The following is a 16,294-nucleotide window of genomic DNA, read 5'->3' on the forward strand; positions in this document are numbered from 1 at the left end:
TTAGTCCAATGTTCTTGAGATTAGTCTTGTGCGTGCAAGCAAACCAATCCAGGCATTAACTCCAGTTTCTTTGTGGGAGATTACAATAAGAGGAGTTGGGTGATATCATTAGTGGTACGTGTGTGGGGTTATGTGAATTCATACATATTTTGGTTGGATTGGTAGATAAGCTAGAGGAGGTTAGGTATTGTTAGGTTGCAGGGGTATGCCTTTCAAAAAGGACAGATTAGGATATTTAAAGTGAGTTGTGTACAAATTGCAGAAATACACAGAGATTAAATGCAGGCATGGAAGTGACTCAAATAAGTTGTACTTCGAGAGAAAATGCCTGCACAGAATAGGAAAGGAAGAAGGGGGTATTTTCGAAGGAGAAAGGAGAGGTAACAATTAGATATTTTAGGTAAAGGTCAGTTTTTAAGCCGTAATTTATCAATATGGAGGATGCTTTTTGAGACGGCATGCAATTTAAGGATTCAAACCTCACACTTTACTGCATATGAAAATGGTGCTAAATTATTTACTTTTGGTAGGCGCTAAGCAAAAATCGGCTCATCACTGTAGGCACCCCATCTTCAGACTTTGCCCTATTGCAGTGCTGGTGTTGCTATGTATTCACCCTACAAATAATGTTGCACTCTGTTCACAGCCAACACTAAAGGAAGGAAAGGGTTAGGCCAGAACTCTTTACATGGAACACTGAGGTTGAGGAGAAAGGAGACAAACCAAGACTTAGAACACCTTTAGGTTTTCAGGCATAGCTTGAAAAGAGTATACACTGTCAGTGGAAGTTAAAGAGTGTGCACATTTAAGAATGGAATTTGAGTTTAATGTTTAGACAAGGCCTTCTCCCTTAGTTGGTGGAGGGTAATGTGGCACATCGTTATCTCCCATTCGTGTCTTCCACGGTGGAATGTACTGGAGCAGGGTTCTCCAGTGAGTAGCTCAGTAGATACTGGTAGCTCTCCAGGTACCTATGAGTAGCTCCCCTACATGTAGCTCAACTTAGTTTATGAAAGTGCTTGTTTGGTTGGAGTAGATATGTTTCCAGTTCTTAAAAAAAATGTGTTAAAATGTTTGTATTTTCAGAATTAATAAGCTGATGTTTGGCCCCAAAAAATGAGAATTCATGCTGCATAGTGTAGTGTTATTATTGATCTTTTCTTAGGGGCAGCTGCCTAATGACTGCTGTGACATGTAGAGGCATTCTAAATGAAACTTGATAAAGCTCTATTTCGGCATGAATGCTGGTGACACCTTGCTTGATGCACTGAGGTGGTCACTGCCTGTAGTCCTGCATGCATTGACCATTTAAGGAATCTAGTTTAATGTGGTCACTATTGTTAACACTGATTTTATGCTTGGGGTTATTTTTAGGGAACATATGTAGCTGTTCGCATAGAAACACTCACTCACTCGTCCACCAAAAATGACAGAAAAGGAAGAAGTGTTTTCTTTCTTTTTATTTCAGAAATTCCCTGCTCAAGTCTCCATATAGGACCCGTTTTAAGTTGTGATGTATGCATGTGGGTTGCAACTCAAAACGATTTTTCATATAATGCATAGTTAATGTAGAAGAAAACACTCGCTCCTAGAAAAGGGGGTGCACAAAACAAAATTGGTTGTAAACGAGGGTGAAAAGCTTGAAGCGCCATTAGAAAGAATGGGGTACAGTTGGAAATGAGGCGTAATGTTTGGAAATATTTGCACACATGCAATTACATTTTGCTGTGAAGGAAAAAGAGCAGTACCAATGAACATGTATCTACGCCAACAGATCACGAGAAGTGGGTGCCTGATGGATGAGAAACCATCCTCAGAAGATCCCCCTGAGATCTGAAGAAATATTTAGGGCACACTTGCCTCTGAGGGAATTTACCTTGGTGTTCAATGTTGGAAGGACGTAAGACTGAGTTGGCCATGCCAAGATTCAAGGTCCTGGCCTGCAGGTCATAGGAGACATCCGTAGTGAGCCATCTTGCATTAGTGTTGAGTCTGCTAAGGGAGACATGGGTTACTTCTAAACCTACCTGACAAGGGTATTCAAGATTGGAATGAAATCAAGTAGGCTCCTTAAGATTCAGGTAAGTTTGGGTTGGAAAGCAATTCACACCAGTCACCTGTGAGCTCCTGAACATATGGTAGCTGACGCCAGGAACCTGGAGGGGTTGGGTTCCTCAACACTCTAGGTTATGCCAGGATTGATGAATTCTTTCTCACAGGGGTTGTGTCTGGGATAGGTGGATTACAATGGCGGGAGATTGTCTGTAAAATGTGTTCAAGGATTCTATCCACTTTGTTTCCCACAGCAACTCCCTGAGCGATGAAGAAAACAAGGAGCTGTATGGGAAATGCAACAACCCCAATGGACATGGGCACAACTATCGAGGTGAGAGAAGGGCCACCATTGTCCGCCTCAGCCTGGACAGTCTGTGCACAGGCTTCATGACGCCAGGGGCCAGCAATAGCTCCTTGGCACTCCTGATTTATGTGCTGGTCTCTGTTAATCCAAGCAGCTTTGGATCTGCACAGGTCCCATCAGAATATACAACACTTCTAGCCGTAGGGTGGTCTTATCAAGGTAGATAACTGAAATCAGAGAGTCTTCTGCACAGAAAGCGACTTCACTAGAATTTCCATCATCCATCAACACAAGATGTTTCTTCACTAGTTTCCCATCCACCATCCCCTGCACTCCTCTCCCCTCCCAGGACCCACCTAATAGAGGCTGCGGTGTGGGAACGCGACTGGCACACCAAAGGCAATCTTGTCTGCGCCTGGTCTGCGTTGAGCACCAGGAACTCTGGTACTCTGCCTACCACTCCCCCCCCCCCCCCCCCCAAACCTGCCACGCGTTCAGCCCCAGCTGCTGCCTCACCACAAAACAGGGAAGTAGCATTCACATGCACCTCCTGCATGTTCACAAACCTTACTCCCACCACTCTTGCACCAACAGTTGCACACTTGCTCATTCTTACACAAACCAGACACCCGCTCACACTCCTCCAGATCAACCACCACCTACACAACATGCCACACTTGCATGCATGCACAACTGCAGCTTATCGCTCACCAAACACGCCACAGTGATATGGGACCTGCTACACGACCACGCTCCTGACCTGCTCTTCCTCATGGAAAACTCCAACCTCTCCTCCGGACATTGATACAGCCATTCTAGCTGCTACAAGACCGTTGGCACAAGCCTGGAGATGCATGATCCCTTAAGCCAAAGTGATCTGTGCACACAACATAAACTTCCTATCCTATGTCAACGACACGCAACTCCCTCTCGGAAGAACCCCAATACAAGAAACCATTTCACCGCCTGCATAATTAAAATTGCTCGCTGTATGAAAGCTAACTGTCTCAGGCCAACACTGACAAGACATAAGTAGCAGCCGGACTTATCCTCAAACTCCCACACAGAACTCCCATCATACAACACCTCAGGGAGCTCCTTTGGCTTCCGATACACAAACACGCTCCCTTCAAAACCCACTCACACACATTCAAGGTACTACACAACTGAGGCCCCAACTATCTGTACAGTTATATCCCCCTTCCACAACCACCCAGACACCTCCGCTAAACAGGACTCTTACTCGCGCAGATCCATGCATACACTGAACCAGATCAGGACGGGCATTCTCTTACATTGCTCCTAAAGTGTGGAACAACCTCCCACTCCACATCAGAGACTCTTACTCTCTTTGAATTCCACAAGAAGCTGAAGACCTGGCTTTTCAATTAACCAATCTACCATAGGCAGGGCTAGGCACACACATGCTCAGTGCCGGGATACCCTCATGAGTAATGGTTTGCTTTAAAAATACACATAACAAAAGAGCATAACTCCCCATCCAGACTCCTACAAGCAGTCGAATGTATGATGGCTTATTAAGACTGTTCCAGGTTCTTGGGTATCCTCAAGATGGAGGGGTGCCGATCATTTGAGTTTTAGGGACCTTGGAGTGTTTTTAATATAAGTCCTTCATTGCTTTGCTGAGTGAAGATGATTGTTCAGACAGACCAGGTTGTCGCAGTTCTTCTCTGGATAGATGGCTGCAGGCAATATTGCTCTAGGTTATGTCCGGGGAGATTCATGTCCTTCCATATGGCTCCAGCCCCATCACTACTCCACAATGCTTTTGGTTCCAAAGTTTTTTATTGGCATAGATGACACTGATAAGAACCTTAGAAAAGGTAGCAATTGCAATAGGAGGTGGAGAGACTATGACAGTTCAGCTATTGTGCCTCTAGTCCATTCTGGTAGTGTTTAATGTGCGCTAGTAGTGGCATAACTTTGGCATCATCAGTCATTTTGGGGTGGGGGAGGGCTTATATTTTATAATCAGACTGATTCAAAGTAAGAGGCAGAAAAGGAACAAATGAGAAGGAAGAAAGATATAAAAACAGCAATACAGGAAGATAGTAGGGATGAAAATAAGCTGCAAGAGGCAGATAAAAAGACAGTGTCAGATGGTGTATAAAAGAGGCATTAGGTGGAATCAAGCCTGGGTAGCATAGGGATTCAGCCAACCCTGGGATTCAGCAGCGGGCTCCTAAGAAAAACTTTGGGCCCCTGCACTTTAATATTATTACAAATTAGGTGCTGTCTACTGGTCTTTTCGGAACACATAGATGCTGAGCCTTGCCATTCTAGGCCCTCCTTTGTTCTCTTAAGTCGTATAACCGATTACTCTTAATTTCTCAAGAATGAGAACTCTTCCTAAAAGGAATGTTCTCCAGGTGGCAAAGAGATAAGTGAATAGGGATGTTGCTGCTAAATGGGAATTCTGAGAGGAAGACGTCTACGATCTCTAAGGCATGGAGAGGTTAGAACACTAGATGTGTAGCATAAAGGGTCTTGAAGGCTGAATAGAAGGGGGCATTGGGGTAAACAAGGCTGAGTTGCCAGAGCTTAAACAGGATAAGATGGTCAGTGTGTTTGACTGGATGGTCGTGCGAATGGGGTGCAGATGAGGATGCTCTGTCTTCCACAGCGCCTACGGAATGTTGGTCAGCCCGATTCGATTTCAGTTTATCAGAAAATGCATGCTGATGTGTCCCTCAGTGGTGGAGAAACGTAGGGTTTTCTTACAATCCGCTATGAAATAGAAAAAATAAATGGTTAATGAAGAAAAAACAGGAAACAGCCCTACGAGACAAACTTAACTAGAGAGCTACATTGTAAAAAAAAAAAAGACATTGTTATCGAGAGAAACTGAACAGTAGGGTGGGGTGTAGTCAGGGCTTAATTTGTGAAAGAAAGTGCCAATGCTGTTCTCGGAAACATGTGCTTGTTGCTGTCAAGTATTACCACACCAAATACCAAGAGTGCGTAATCTTCTATCTACCTCAAGACACTTTAATACGCTCCCAGACTTCCCATTTATCCCACACTATCATGTTCCTTCTTCCTCCCTTTCTGATGGCTTTTCCATTTTTCCCTTCCTTCTTTCTCCTTTGTGTGTGTTTTCCCTCTCTTTATCTCCGGAAATGTCCTACCAGTAAAAATAATTACCGGTCTCTAAAAATGAGTGTTGGTGGCCCTCGCCAGCTCAAATTAAGCACTGAGTGTAGTGAGCAACTTAAGTCTGTACACTGCCTGAAATCCGAAGTCTACTCTCTCACACATCATTAGCAGCATTTAACTGACCTGATACTATATTAATGCCATCTGGTAAGGGATATAACATTTTTTGTTGGTTTTAACAAAGCAGCCTTGCAGTAAATTGAATATATACCAACGGATGCACATTTAACCGCCTATGTACAATAGAAAGACCAATGCTCAATCTAGATATTTTTTTTTAACCTTGCACCGTGTCCAGCGAGCCATGTTTTTCCAATGGAAGACCTACAGGGTAGCAGAGTGTTTGCACCCGCACAGCTTTTGCCGATGTTGGGGTGCTTGAAGGCCATTCATTGGAATGGTGCGATGAGCAGGATAAGGGATAAAAAAAACTTGGAGAAGTCTGATTTTTTTTGTCAGTTGTTCCTTAAGATTAACTCCTAGCCACACCTTGATCAAAGTTGGGAAATCGAGAGAATGCAGCATATTTTGTTTGAAGAAATAAAATTATTTTCTAATTTTTTTGGTTTGTTGAAGCGACAACACAGTCAAACTCGGAAAACAAAGACTTGTCTTCACACCACACCTGTTAAAGTGTGTAAATATCTGAATGCTCTGCTCTGAAATTTTGTCAGTTTAACATCAGAAAATAACTTTTCTTTTCTACTATTCAGTCTTTGCACTGTGAGAATGAATGGAGGCGTTTGGCAACAATTTACAGTGGGTGTTAAACTTCAGGTTGTTCGATTTGCCCAATATTTCTTTGCCAGTGAACGAGTAGAAAAAGAAAATGATAAAACCACCTTGCCAGTTTATCCTGACTAGCCAGGATTTGTTGAAGGAGGAATTCTTCCCTCTTCCTGAATTCTTAAGATGTGATCTTTCTACAGTGTGGCTTGGGCGATGACTACTCCTCCCCCCAACCCCTCCCCCGTGCCTGCTGGTCATTCGGGTTTGTGTCATGAAATAGAGTTCACTCGCTGTAGTTTTTAGGTCGAGCCTGGAGTTCACGCACATGTGCTGCTCGGCGAGCGCTGCAGCATCTCCTCTATGGGCCTTGATCACACCTCTGGCTTCCCATTGGTTCCAAAGTGTGCTTTTAGAAAGCCCCTTCCTTTCAGTGGCTAATTTTATTGTTCGTACCGCCTTTCCGTGGGTGGTTCCTGTGCCTGGCAACTGGCCCTGTTACCTGTAGAATTGCTCCTCAGTTTTATTTCATTAGGTCGTTGGACTTCTTTTTCTTTCTGTTTCCTTGCTTTTATTTGTAAACAGCTCTTAATGCACATTCGTGCATTTCCCTTTTTTCAGTGCGGCACCCCAATTCATCTTTAAAATACATGGCATGTTTGCGTCACACAGCGAGTACAGTGTGCGTGAGACACAGCGCTGATAATTCCAAATGGAAGCTGGTATATTGATGCAATAGATTGTACACCAGCGTGTAAGTAAAAATATAATTTCTGTTGTGTTCGTGTTGAGTAGCGTCCATAATTTTGATAGCACTGAGAACCATGCTGACCTCGAGGCTCTTATCATTATTTTTACTTATGCGCAGTGGGGACGTCACGTCCTGCTGCCGGAGTTGTGGTTATTGGTTTATGGGAAATCATGGCTCTCGCAGCCAGTGCTGCTTGCTCGCACCGTGGCTCAGTCAGCCTAAGTGAATCAATGACCCCAGCTGCAACAGCGAATACAATTGGCGAGGGACACAAAGTGACTACTGTCACTGGACAGAACTCACTGAGGAGGCGGGCCGCAAACCAAATTGCCATGCTGACTTGCAGCCTCGCGTAGTTGACTCTCTGCGAGTTGAAAAGTAAGTGAGACAGTCTGCAGTGGTGAATGCAGACACCCAAGTGTATATGTTAATTAAATTACAAATTCAGGCAGTGTGCGATTAAGGAGCAGTCGTGTTACAAAACACCCTGTAACTATTAAAGTCAGAACTCCGTCTCCCCGCAGGTATGTGCACGCGTGATTTCAAGTACTTGTTGGAGAGCTCAGCCGGCTTTCTGGCAGCTGTGCTTGGTTCTTGGTAAAGTGTTTCCTTGTATCATAGGGACAAGACATTGTGGCCACTAATTAGATAGCCGTGATAATTAAGTTTAAATTTAGTTCTTGCTTGCCTCTCGTTGGTTTTCCAGTGTTTATTTTGGCTTCTCGTCCTATTTTTGTTTCAAAAGGCAACATTTAGAGTAGAATTCAGTTAAAGGCAGCTTATATTTTTATACACTATCAGTTTTCCATTTCTTTGGCTCGAACTAGTTGCTCTAAAACATAGCTTAAACCCATTGGCAAAGCCAATAGCTCTGGCAAAACCCTTATAAGATCCAAAAGGCAGGACCTGTTGGCTATACAAATGCTTGTTTCCAGTGTCATCGGTTGCCCAATGGATCGTCCAGAGGCCCTATTCTTCCCCTCCCCCCAACTCATAACTCTTGTTTTACTTCCACAATGAATACTGCTTGACATTCATCTGAAACTTCACTGCTAATTAATCACCAGTGCAGACCACGGTGTTGATGTACTTTCTGCTCCATGTATTTATACTGTTTTTTTTTCTTTTTAGTGATCGTCACTGTGCGAGGAGAGGTAAGTGTCATTCACATCCTTAGTTATTGTTGCAGTCCCTAGGAGTCTAACACTAGCCAGTATTGGTATGCTTTTAGGATTTAAGGGTTCCAGGCATGTTTTGGAGGCTCTATTGATGTACACAGGCAGCTTCGGGGGCGTCTACGATGGGTTCTCTCGGAAAGATGCTCCTTGGTCTGGAGCGGCTGGGATGTGATCTGTCACCAGGTCGATTTCTTGAGAAAGCAAATGTTCATCCCAGAGTTGAGGCATGGTGGAGGGCTCTTGGTAACTTATTTAGGAGACTTGTATAACTGTACATAATAACTACTTTTTTTTCACCGAAAATTAATCCATGCTAATAAAAATGTTACCAAAAACATCATGCAATAAAAATTGCCCCACCCCAAAAAATGTCAAGTTATTCCTGTACAAACCATTGGCAATATCTTTGTATAAACACGTATAAGGTCCCAAAAGCGACACATATAAACATTGCCAATAGGTCATGATCACTCCAAACTCCCTGGCTCTAAGTTGGTGTTTGTGTAGGAAAACAATTTTACTGCAGATAGCTTAAAAGGTAAAATGTGTATTTTTAAGCCTTCAGGCTACTTTAGCATGTAAACTAATTGTAAAACTCTTCCACCTTTTTGTGTTTAAAAAAATAATATATATATTTATTTATTTTTATTTGTTTTTAGCAAGAAGGCTCCAACAAAAGGTTTTGAGTGAGGGATAATTCATACTTCGTAGTTGTGTTTAGAAACATAGCTATACTATATGAAAGAGAAAGTTAGCATAGCTGTAAACATTGCTCTCCCCAACATTACTTGTGTGTGTTTTATTGGTATGTAAACATTAAGTGAACAGCTCTAAATTAATGGCTGTGAAGCTTCCCACCGGGACTAAAACCTACTTCCTAAGCTGCTAAGTTATCAGTTGGGGATATCAAGACACATTTGCTGTCCTTTCTCGTTACTAGATGGAGAAAGAATTACTGGGTTATTGTTGCCAAGATGTAAAGGATCAAAACAAAACGTTGTGTTTCATTGCAAAAAACATAAAAAGTTTATTGTGAACACATCCAAAACTAACATTTACGATGGTATAGAAAGTTGTAGAAAATTTTTCTACGCCCCTTGATGCGCTAGAACACTACTAAATAACATAGATCAAAATGCTTATACTTTATGCATAAACCAAATGTAATCTGCATATATAAAATTACAGTTTTAGACATGTGTAATAACATCTCCCTTCTCTAACAAATAAACTGTATCTGCCATTTGCTGGGTTTCACACTTTACCTTTTCATTGTGCAATGCAAGAGAGCAGCGTATCTGTGATGCCAAATAACAATAAAAGGGAGCAAATGCGTTTTTAAGTATGTGGGCAGTGCTCCAAAGGAAAAAATATTTCAGACTTAAAAAAAAAAAAAACACTTTACATGGTGCATTCCAATTATGTGAAGGACTTTTTCTAAAATTAAATTCACTTTTCTGTTGAGCTCATAAAAGTATATCATAAAAGAAAAGCACGTCTTTGCATAGGCACACCGTTTTTTATAAGAAGAGTTGCCTTAAAGCCAGTCATCTATGCAAAACCACTGCACTCCCACAACACCAACCTCCGCATCACTCAGTCAAAGTGCAGCAACACCTCAGACCTCAACACCAGTGCAGACCATCTCAGCACCAAAACACTACCTCAACGCCACCTCTGTACCACTGCAGCACCACCACCGCACTACCACAGCATCTGTGCAGCACCACCTTCGCATCTAAACAGCACCGGAACAGCATCACTCAGTGGTACCACATACTCAGTCAGCACCACCTAACCACCAGCACAGCCTTACCTAAGCATTAATCAACACCACCCCCTAAACACAGCACTACCTCCATATCAGTGCAGCCCCAACTCAGCACCAGCACAGCCCCACCACAGCATCAATACAACACCACCTCAGCCGCAACTCAGCACAAATGCATCACCTAAATATCACCAAAACATCACTCAGCAACACCTCCGCATCACTCAACACCACCTCAGCATCACACAACACCACCTCAATATCACTCGGCACCACATCAGTATCACTCCGCACCAGCAAGCACCACCTTCCACAAGCACACCCCCTCCGTATCAAACAGTACCAATTCAGCCCCAGTACAGCACCAGCCCAGCATCAGCATAGCAGCAATGCAGCACCAACTCACCCCACCACGGAATTAATCCCTATTGCAGCACAATTTCAGCATTAACACAGCACCACATCAACACCAGTGCAGCATCACCTCAGCACCAGAGCAGCACCAGACTTACATTACTAAGCACCACTTAAACACAGCACAAAGTATCACTCAGTACCACCTCATCATCACTCAGCACCACCACAGCCTCACTAAGCAGCACCTCTGCATCACTCAGCACCACCTAAGCACCTTATCACCACATACCAATATTAGCATCAACACAGCAACACCTCCTCATCAGTGCACCACCACCAGTGCAGCAACCTGTCACCATCAGCAAAGCACTATCTCAGATGCACTGCAGCAACACCTCATTATCAACACAGCACCATCTCTGCATTAGCACAGCACCACCTCCACATCAGTGCACCACCACTAGCGCAACACCAGCTCAGCACCTGCACAGCCCCACACCAGCAGCAGTTCAGAACCAACGCAGCACCACTTCAGCATCAATACAGCAACACCTCAACACAGAACAAAAACAACATCACTTGGCACCACATAAGCACCAGTTCAGATACACAACATCGGCATAACTCAGCACCACCTCAGCATCACTCAGTACTCCTCATCAATCATCATCTATCCCCACTTATACCACCACAGTCCCATACTTAACCCACACCCAGAGACCTCCACACCCCCCCGCTCCATGCACATACCCAAAGATAAATCTCAACAGAAGATTCTCGAACACGACTCCTCATCAAACTTCACACAAGAAACAACTACTCCACCCGCAGTCCATCCATCAAATACGCCAACTCTCATCACAGACTCCAGACTAGACGAGATATTACTATCTCTGCAACAAGTCAAAACTGACATCCAAACTCTACACAATCTGATTCGACAGCAACCCAAGCTAGAGCGCCCTAAACTTGATTCTAGAATATACACACATCAAGACTTCTACACGCACCAAACATCTACACGTAAGCCCCCAAAATCACGAACCCCCAAGATGGAGCACAGTGTCTTACCCCAATGCATTATCCCACCCTATCAGGATGAAAGACTCCTTATCATCTAAAGACTTAGGCGCCTTACTCCGCTCTTACGAGCTATCTTACATCCCACATAACTCTGTGCACCCAGATAAGGCATATATAGATTCCTTAATCCAGTCTATCCCCATCAACACACACACAGCTACAAGACACAATCCCAGAGGCATAGTTGAAAACAATCTAATGCGAATCCCTCTCAAACTTGAACCCTCCACATTATCCAACAGGACACAACTAAAATGTATACTCCTAAACTGCAGATCTGCTTCTAGACACGCAGCCGATATAGCTGACCTCCTACTCACTAACGAACCAGACATTCTAATTCTCACAGAAACCTGGTTAAATGAATCATCTACACCCATCTTGGACATACTAGTACCCCCTAACTATGACATCACCAGAATTGATAGGTTGGGAGGTGGGATCGCTTGCATACATCAGTGCAATCTAACCGTGACCAATTCCAATGCCCCAGCATTATCTTCCTGTGAATACCTTTACTTAAACATCTCTTGTAATAACAAACAAGTATGCTCATTACACACATTCTACCACACCCAGGAGATATCACATAGAACACCTCATGGACATTCTAGCTACAAATGACGGCCAACAAAATATGCAAGTCTTCTTGGGTGACTTCAATCTCCACTGGGACGACCTGAATGAACCAGGGGTAAACCACCTCAAAGCTTTCCTATCCGACCTTAATATTAACCAAATCTGTAACAGCCCCACTCACGATAAAGGAGCAAGCCTCGATCTAGTAATCTCCAAGTTGACTCCACCCAGCTAGACTCGATCCTCCCCTGTGATTGGTCTGATCATCACATCATCACATTCTAAATCTTGGTATCAGTTAAATGTCCTTCGACACAACCCTTGAACAAAGATTATGAAGAGAAATCTGAAAAACGTCGGCTCCGACCTACTTCTATCCTCTAATACAAACATCCTATGCCCCCCGGAAAACCTAGTCGATGTACAAGATCTGACCAACCATTACTTCCACTCCATGAACAGCCTATTAGACGAAATAGCGCCTCTAAAATGGAAAAGAACCACTACAAAAGACTCAAAACCCTGGTATGATGGCAGGCTAAATGAAGACAGACGCTCACTTAGAGTAATCGAACGACGTTGGAGAGCCGTACCTTCAGCTGACCACCTCAAGCTACTAAGAACCATCAGAAACTCCTATTTCAGAAAGATCAGAAGATTAAAAACTGACTTCTTCAGGAGTCAACGAGACCAAGCCAAGAACCGTCCCAAAAAACTATTCGATCTAATCAAAGCCCAAACCAAGAGTGCACCCATCCACCCCAAGGCCATCCCTGATACTCTCCCCAACTGTGAGGAATATGCCTCCTTTTTCACTACAAAATCAGAATCCATAAAAACAGACTTGCTCAATGACCTCCTATCCATCCATCACGGACACGCAAAAGAACTCCACATTGCCCCCTATAGGTATCCCAGTCAAATGTTCCACAAAATTCAACCTTAAAAACAACGCAACCTGGTCCCACTTCAACACCTACAGTGAAGACGCTATATTAAAGACGCTAACCGCTTTGAATCCCTCCAGCCACTTCACAGACCCGCTTCCCGCTAACTGCTTAAAAGACTTCATTCCACTGTTTATAACCTCTTTGGACCAAGATCATAAATACCTCCCTTCTTCAAGGAGCCATCCCAGAAAGCCTGAAAACAGGGCAGGTATATCCTATCCTACAACAGCTGACCCATCGGACTTAAATAATTATCGCACGATTTGCAACATTCCCACTCTAGCAAAACTCTTGGGAAAAATGTGTTCACACCTGCTTAACCAATTCCAATCAGCCTTCCAAGCAGGTCACACTACCGATCAGCCATGACACACATAATTGATGACGCTCTAAAAATCCTTGACCAAAATGAAGCCTGTTTACTAATTTTACTCGACTTGTCATCTGCATTTGACACTGTCAAATAAGACAACTTGCTAGAACTACTGAAACACAGAATGGGAATATCTGGATCTGTACTTACCTGGTTCACTTCCTTTCTCCAAAATAGATCTCAAAGATTTAAGGTCAATCAATCCTTGTCCAACGCTGTTCCAGTCATGTTAGGAGTGCCGCAAGGCTCTTCCCTTTCACCCACACTTTTCAACCTGTTCATGGAACCACTTACAGAACTTCTCAGTCTCTCCAAGATTTATTTCCATATGTATGCAGACGACACCCAACTCTACATCAAGATCCATTCTCTCGAGGATATCAAATGTCTCCATATAACGCTACAAAAAACTCAAACGTGGCTGGCCAAAAACCATTTGAAACTAAACTTGCTTAAAACGGAGTTCCTCCTAATCGCCCCTCCCCCCCCAACAAATCATCCACCATCTTGGAATGGATGAAGCACCTAAATCGCTAGGTATGACACTGGACAGTAACTTAAAGATGCTTAACCATATCAGCGCCGCCACAAAAGGAGCAAATTTCCACATGAACACCCTGAGAAAATTGAAACCCTTCCTGCAACCAAACGACTTCAAACATGCAGTTCAAGCCCTAGTAATCCCTAGAGTGGAATATGGGGCAGTAACCCTAGGCGGCCTCCCCAGGTCGTCGACAGCCCCGCTAAGAGCCGCTATCAACTCAGCTGCGAGACTCATCACAGGCTCAAAAAGAACCTCTCACATCTCTCCAGACCTTAGAGCCCTCAACTGGCTCCCGTTTGAAGCTAGAATTCATCTGAAAATCGCATGTATGACGCACAAGGCCTTACACTACAATTCTCCGAGCTATCTAGCTCAGAAGCTGGTACTTTCTGCTGGGAATAGAGCCTCCAGAAGTTCCAAGTATCTTCTACTGAAACCACAACGTTTTGCCAAGAAACAAACTTGCAACCGTTCCTTCTCTGGAATGGCCCCCAGGATCTGGAACGCTTCGCCCACAGAAACAAGACTGAACCCCTCCACAGCCGCCTTAAAAAAAGAAGTGAAAGCGATTCTCATGGCTAAATTCACGTGAATTATCTACTTATTACTGTATTCTAATTATTTTTCTGTATTATTGAGCACTGTATGGTATTTACTAGTTTTGTACTGTCGAGCACCTTGTATCTAAATCGCCTCTAACTGTAGATTTTTTATGCTTATACCTGTTCTCTATATACACATGTAAAGCGCTCTGATACCCGCAAGGGTCTTGTTCGCGCTATATAAAACCTTCATATATGCTATCATTCAGCATCACATAAGCATCACCTCGGAACCAGCGCACCACCACTTCAGCATCACCTCAATATCATTCTGGATCACCTGAGCATCACCTCCGCCACTACTCACAACTACCTCAGCATCACTCCACACCACTTCAGTTTGGCATAAAAATTTGACATCTATTAATTCTCCACAAATAACTCTCCACTACTCCGATCTAATTAAAATACTATTTCACAACATCCACCCTCCCGTTGTTTATGTTCCACACCTAACAATAAATACTATAACAACAATTAATTACAACAAGCAAGGAAAAATTGACAGCTTTGCATAAACAAATAAACTAGAACACACTTTTTGTATTCATTTTAGTTTTTAGTACAATACTTCAGTTGTATATAATGTTTTTTCGGTTAGATATAAGGTGACAAATAGTTAACACTTTTTTTTATTATAACTTATACATTTTCAACATGCTGTACAACATTCACAATGCTCTACAACACATATTAAAACGTTAACAGAGCCAATAGTTCTGTCTAAACATTTATAACGTCCCTAAGGCGAGACCTGTTGGCTATGCCAATGCTTGTTTCATTTACCGCTGTATCACCACCAAAAGAGTGTGAGAGGTTTAATATCTAGCTTCTGCATGTCCTCTCATGAAGTCAAAACTATCCTCACCACAGCGTGCGAAAGCTTCTGGGATTATTTGTGCCTTTGTATGGGAATTATTTCCTACAGGATCCTTATTGGTGTCTCCTCTGACACAAGTAGGTCACTGCCACATTGGAACGCTCAACGAATCTGGGAGCCCCTTTGTGTATATTATTCTCTAAATACACGTGAAGGTCGTGTAAAGTTTTAACATGGCTATTGGGGTACCCTAAATTTTACTATTTGACAGAGACCCACACAATGATTAAAAATAAATTATCAGGATGCCAAGTGGAAGTCTAATGGTTCCTGCATACTGAATTTACCAACATGTTTCAGCCGAGTTTAAGATGGGTCACTCAGCTTTCATCAGGGCTCCTAGACCTTCCTATCTACCCTTTACTAATTTTAAATGGTTGTGTAAAAATGAGGCCTAAGGCATCCTACCTGATTAGCAATGCAAAATCTTTTGTAGGTTTTTGATCAGGCCCCATCGGCTTGGAGGAAGGGTACGCCTCCCTGTGCTCACACTTGTTCCAAGGAAGAAGAGTCGCCGGTGTGTACTAGGATTGCTTTCCTCTGCCACGTTGGACCAGTGCCGATGTGGGATGATTAGAAACCTCAGAGATTTTTTTTTTTAATGCAGCTGAAACATGTTGGCAAATTAAGAATGCTGGAACCACTGCACTTCCACTTGGCATAGAATGTATATGTGTGCGTATGTGTGTGTGTGTGTGTGTGTGTGTGTGTGTGTGTATATATATATATATATGTGTGTGTGTATATGTGTGTGTGTGTGGTAGACTAAAAAAAAATATATATATATATATATATTCACTTAAAAAACCATAGGTTTCACACATGTTATAGTTAGCTGGACATTTCACTCGTGAAAAACCAATGAAATTCCCCCGTTATAGTTAGTGCATGCAACTATAACTCACGCGACCGCAATCCTCTGCTGATGATATTACATCACTGTATTTAGTCACTTATTCACCCA

The 16,294-nt window shown here is 43.0% G+C and overlaps 1 protein-coding gene across 4 annotated transcripts in view; it reads left to right on the plus strand.

Annotated features, from left to right (window-relative positions):
- LOC146861008 (6-pyruvoyl tetrahydrobiopterin synthase-like) overlaps positions 1-16,294 on the plus strand; it is a 78,684-nt gene that overhangs the window by 48,526 nt on the left and 13,864 nt on the right. For all 4 annotated transcript variants that reach the window (XM_085644967.1, XM_085644969.1, XM_085644965.1 and 1 more), the window contains exons 2-3: positions 2,307-2,386; positions 8,145-8,167. In XM_085644967.1, coding sequence (XP_085501093.1) covers positions 2,307-2,386; positions 8,145-8,167 — 103 coding nt within the window. The remainder of the gene's footprint in view (positions 1-2,306; positions 2,387-8,144; positions 8,168-16,294) is intronic.

This window comes from Triturus cristatus, chromosome 3_1 (assembly GCF_964204655.1).
Source record: "Triturus cristatus chromosome 3_1, aTriCri1.1, whole genome shotgun sequence".
In the NCBI taxonomy this organism is placed as follows: Eukaryota; Metazoa; Chordata; class Amphibia; order Caudata; family Salamandridae; genus Triturus; species Triturus cristatus.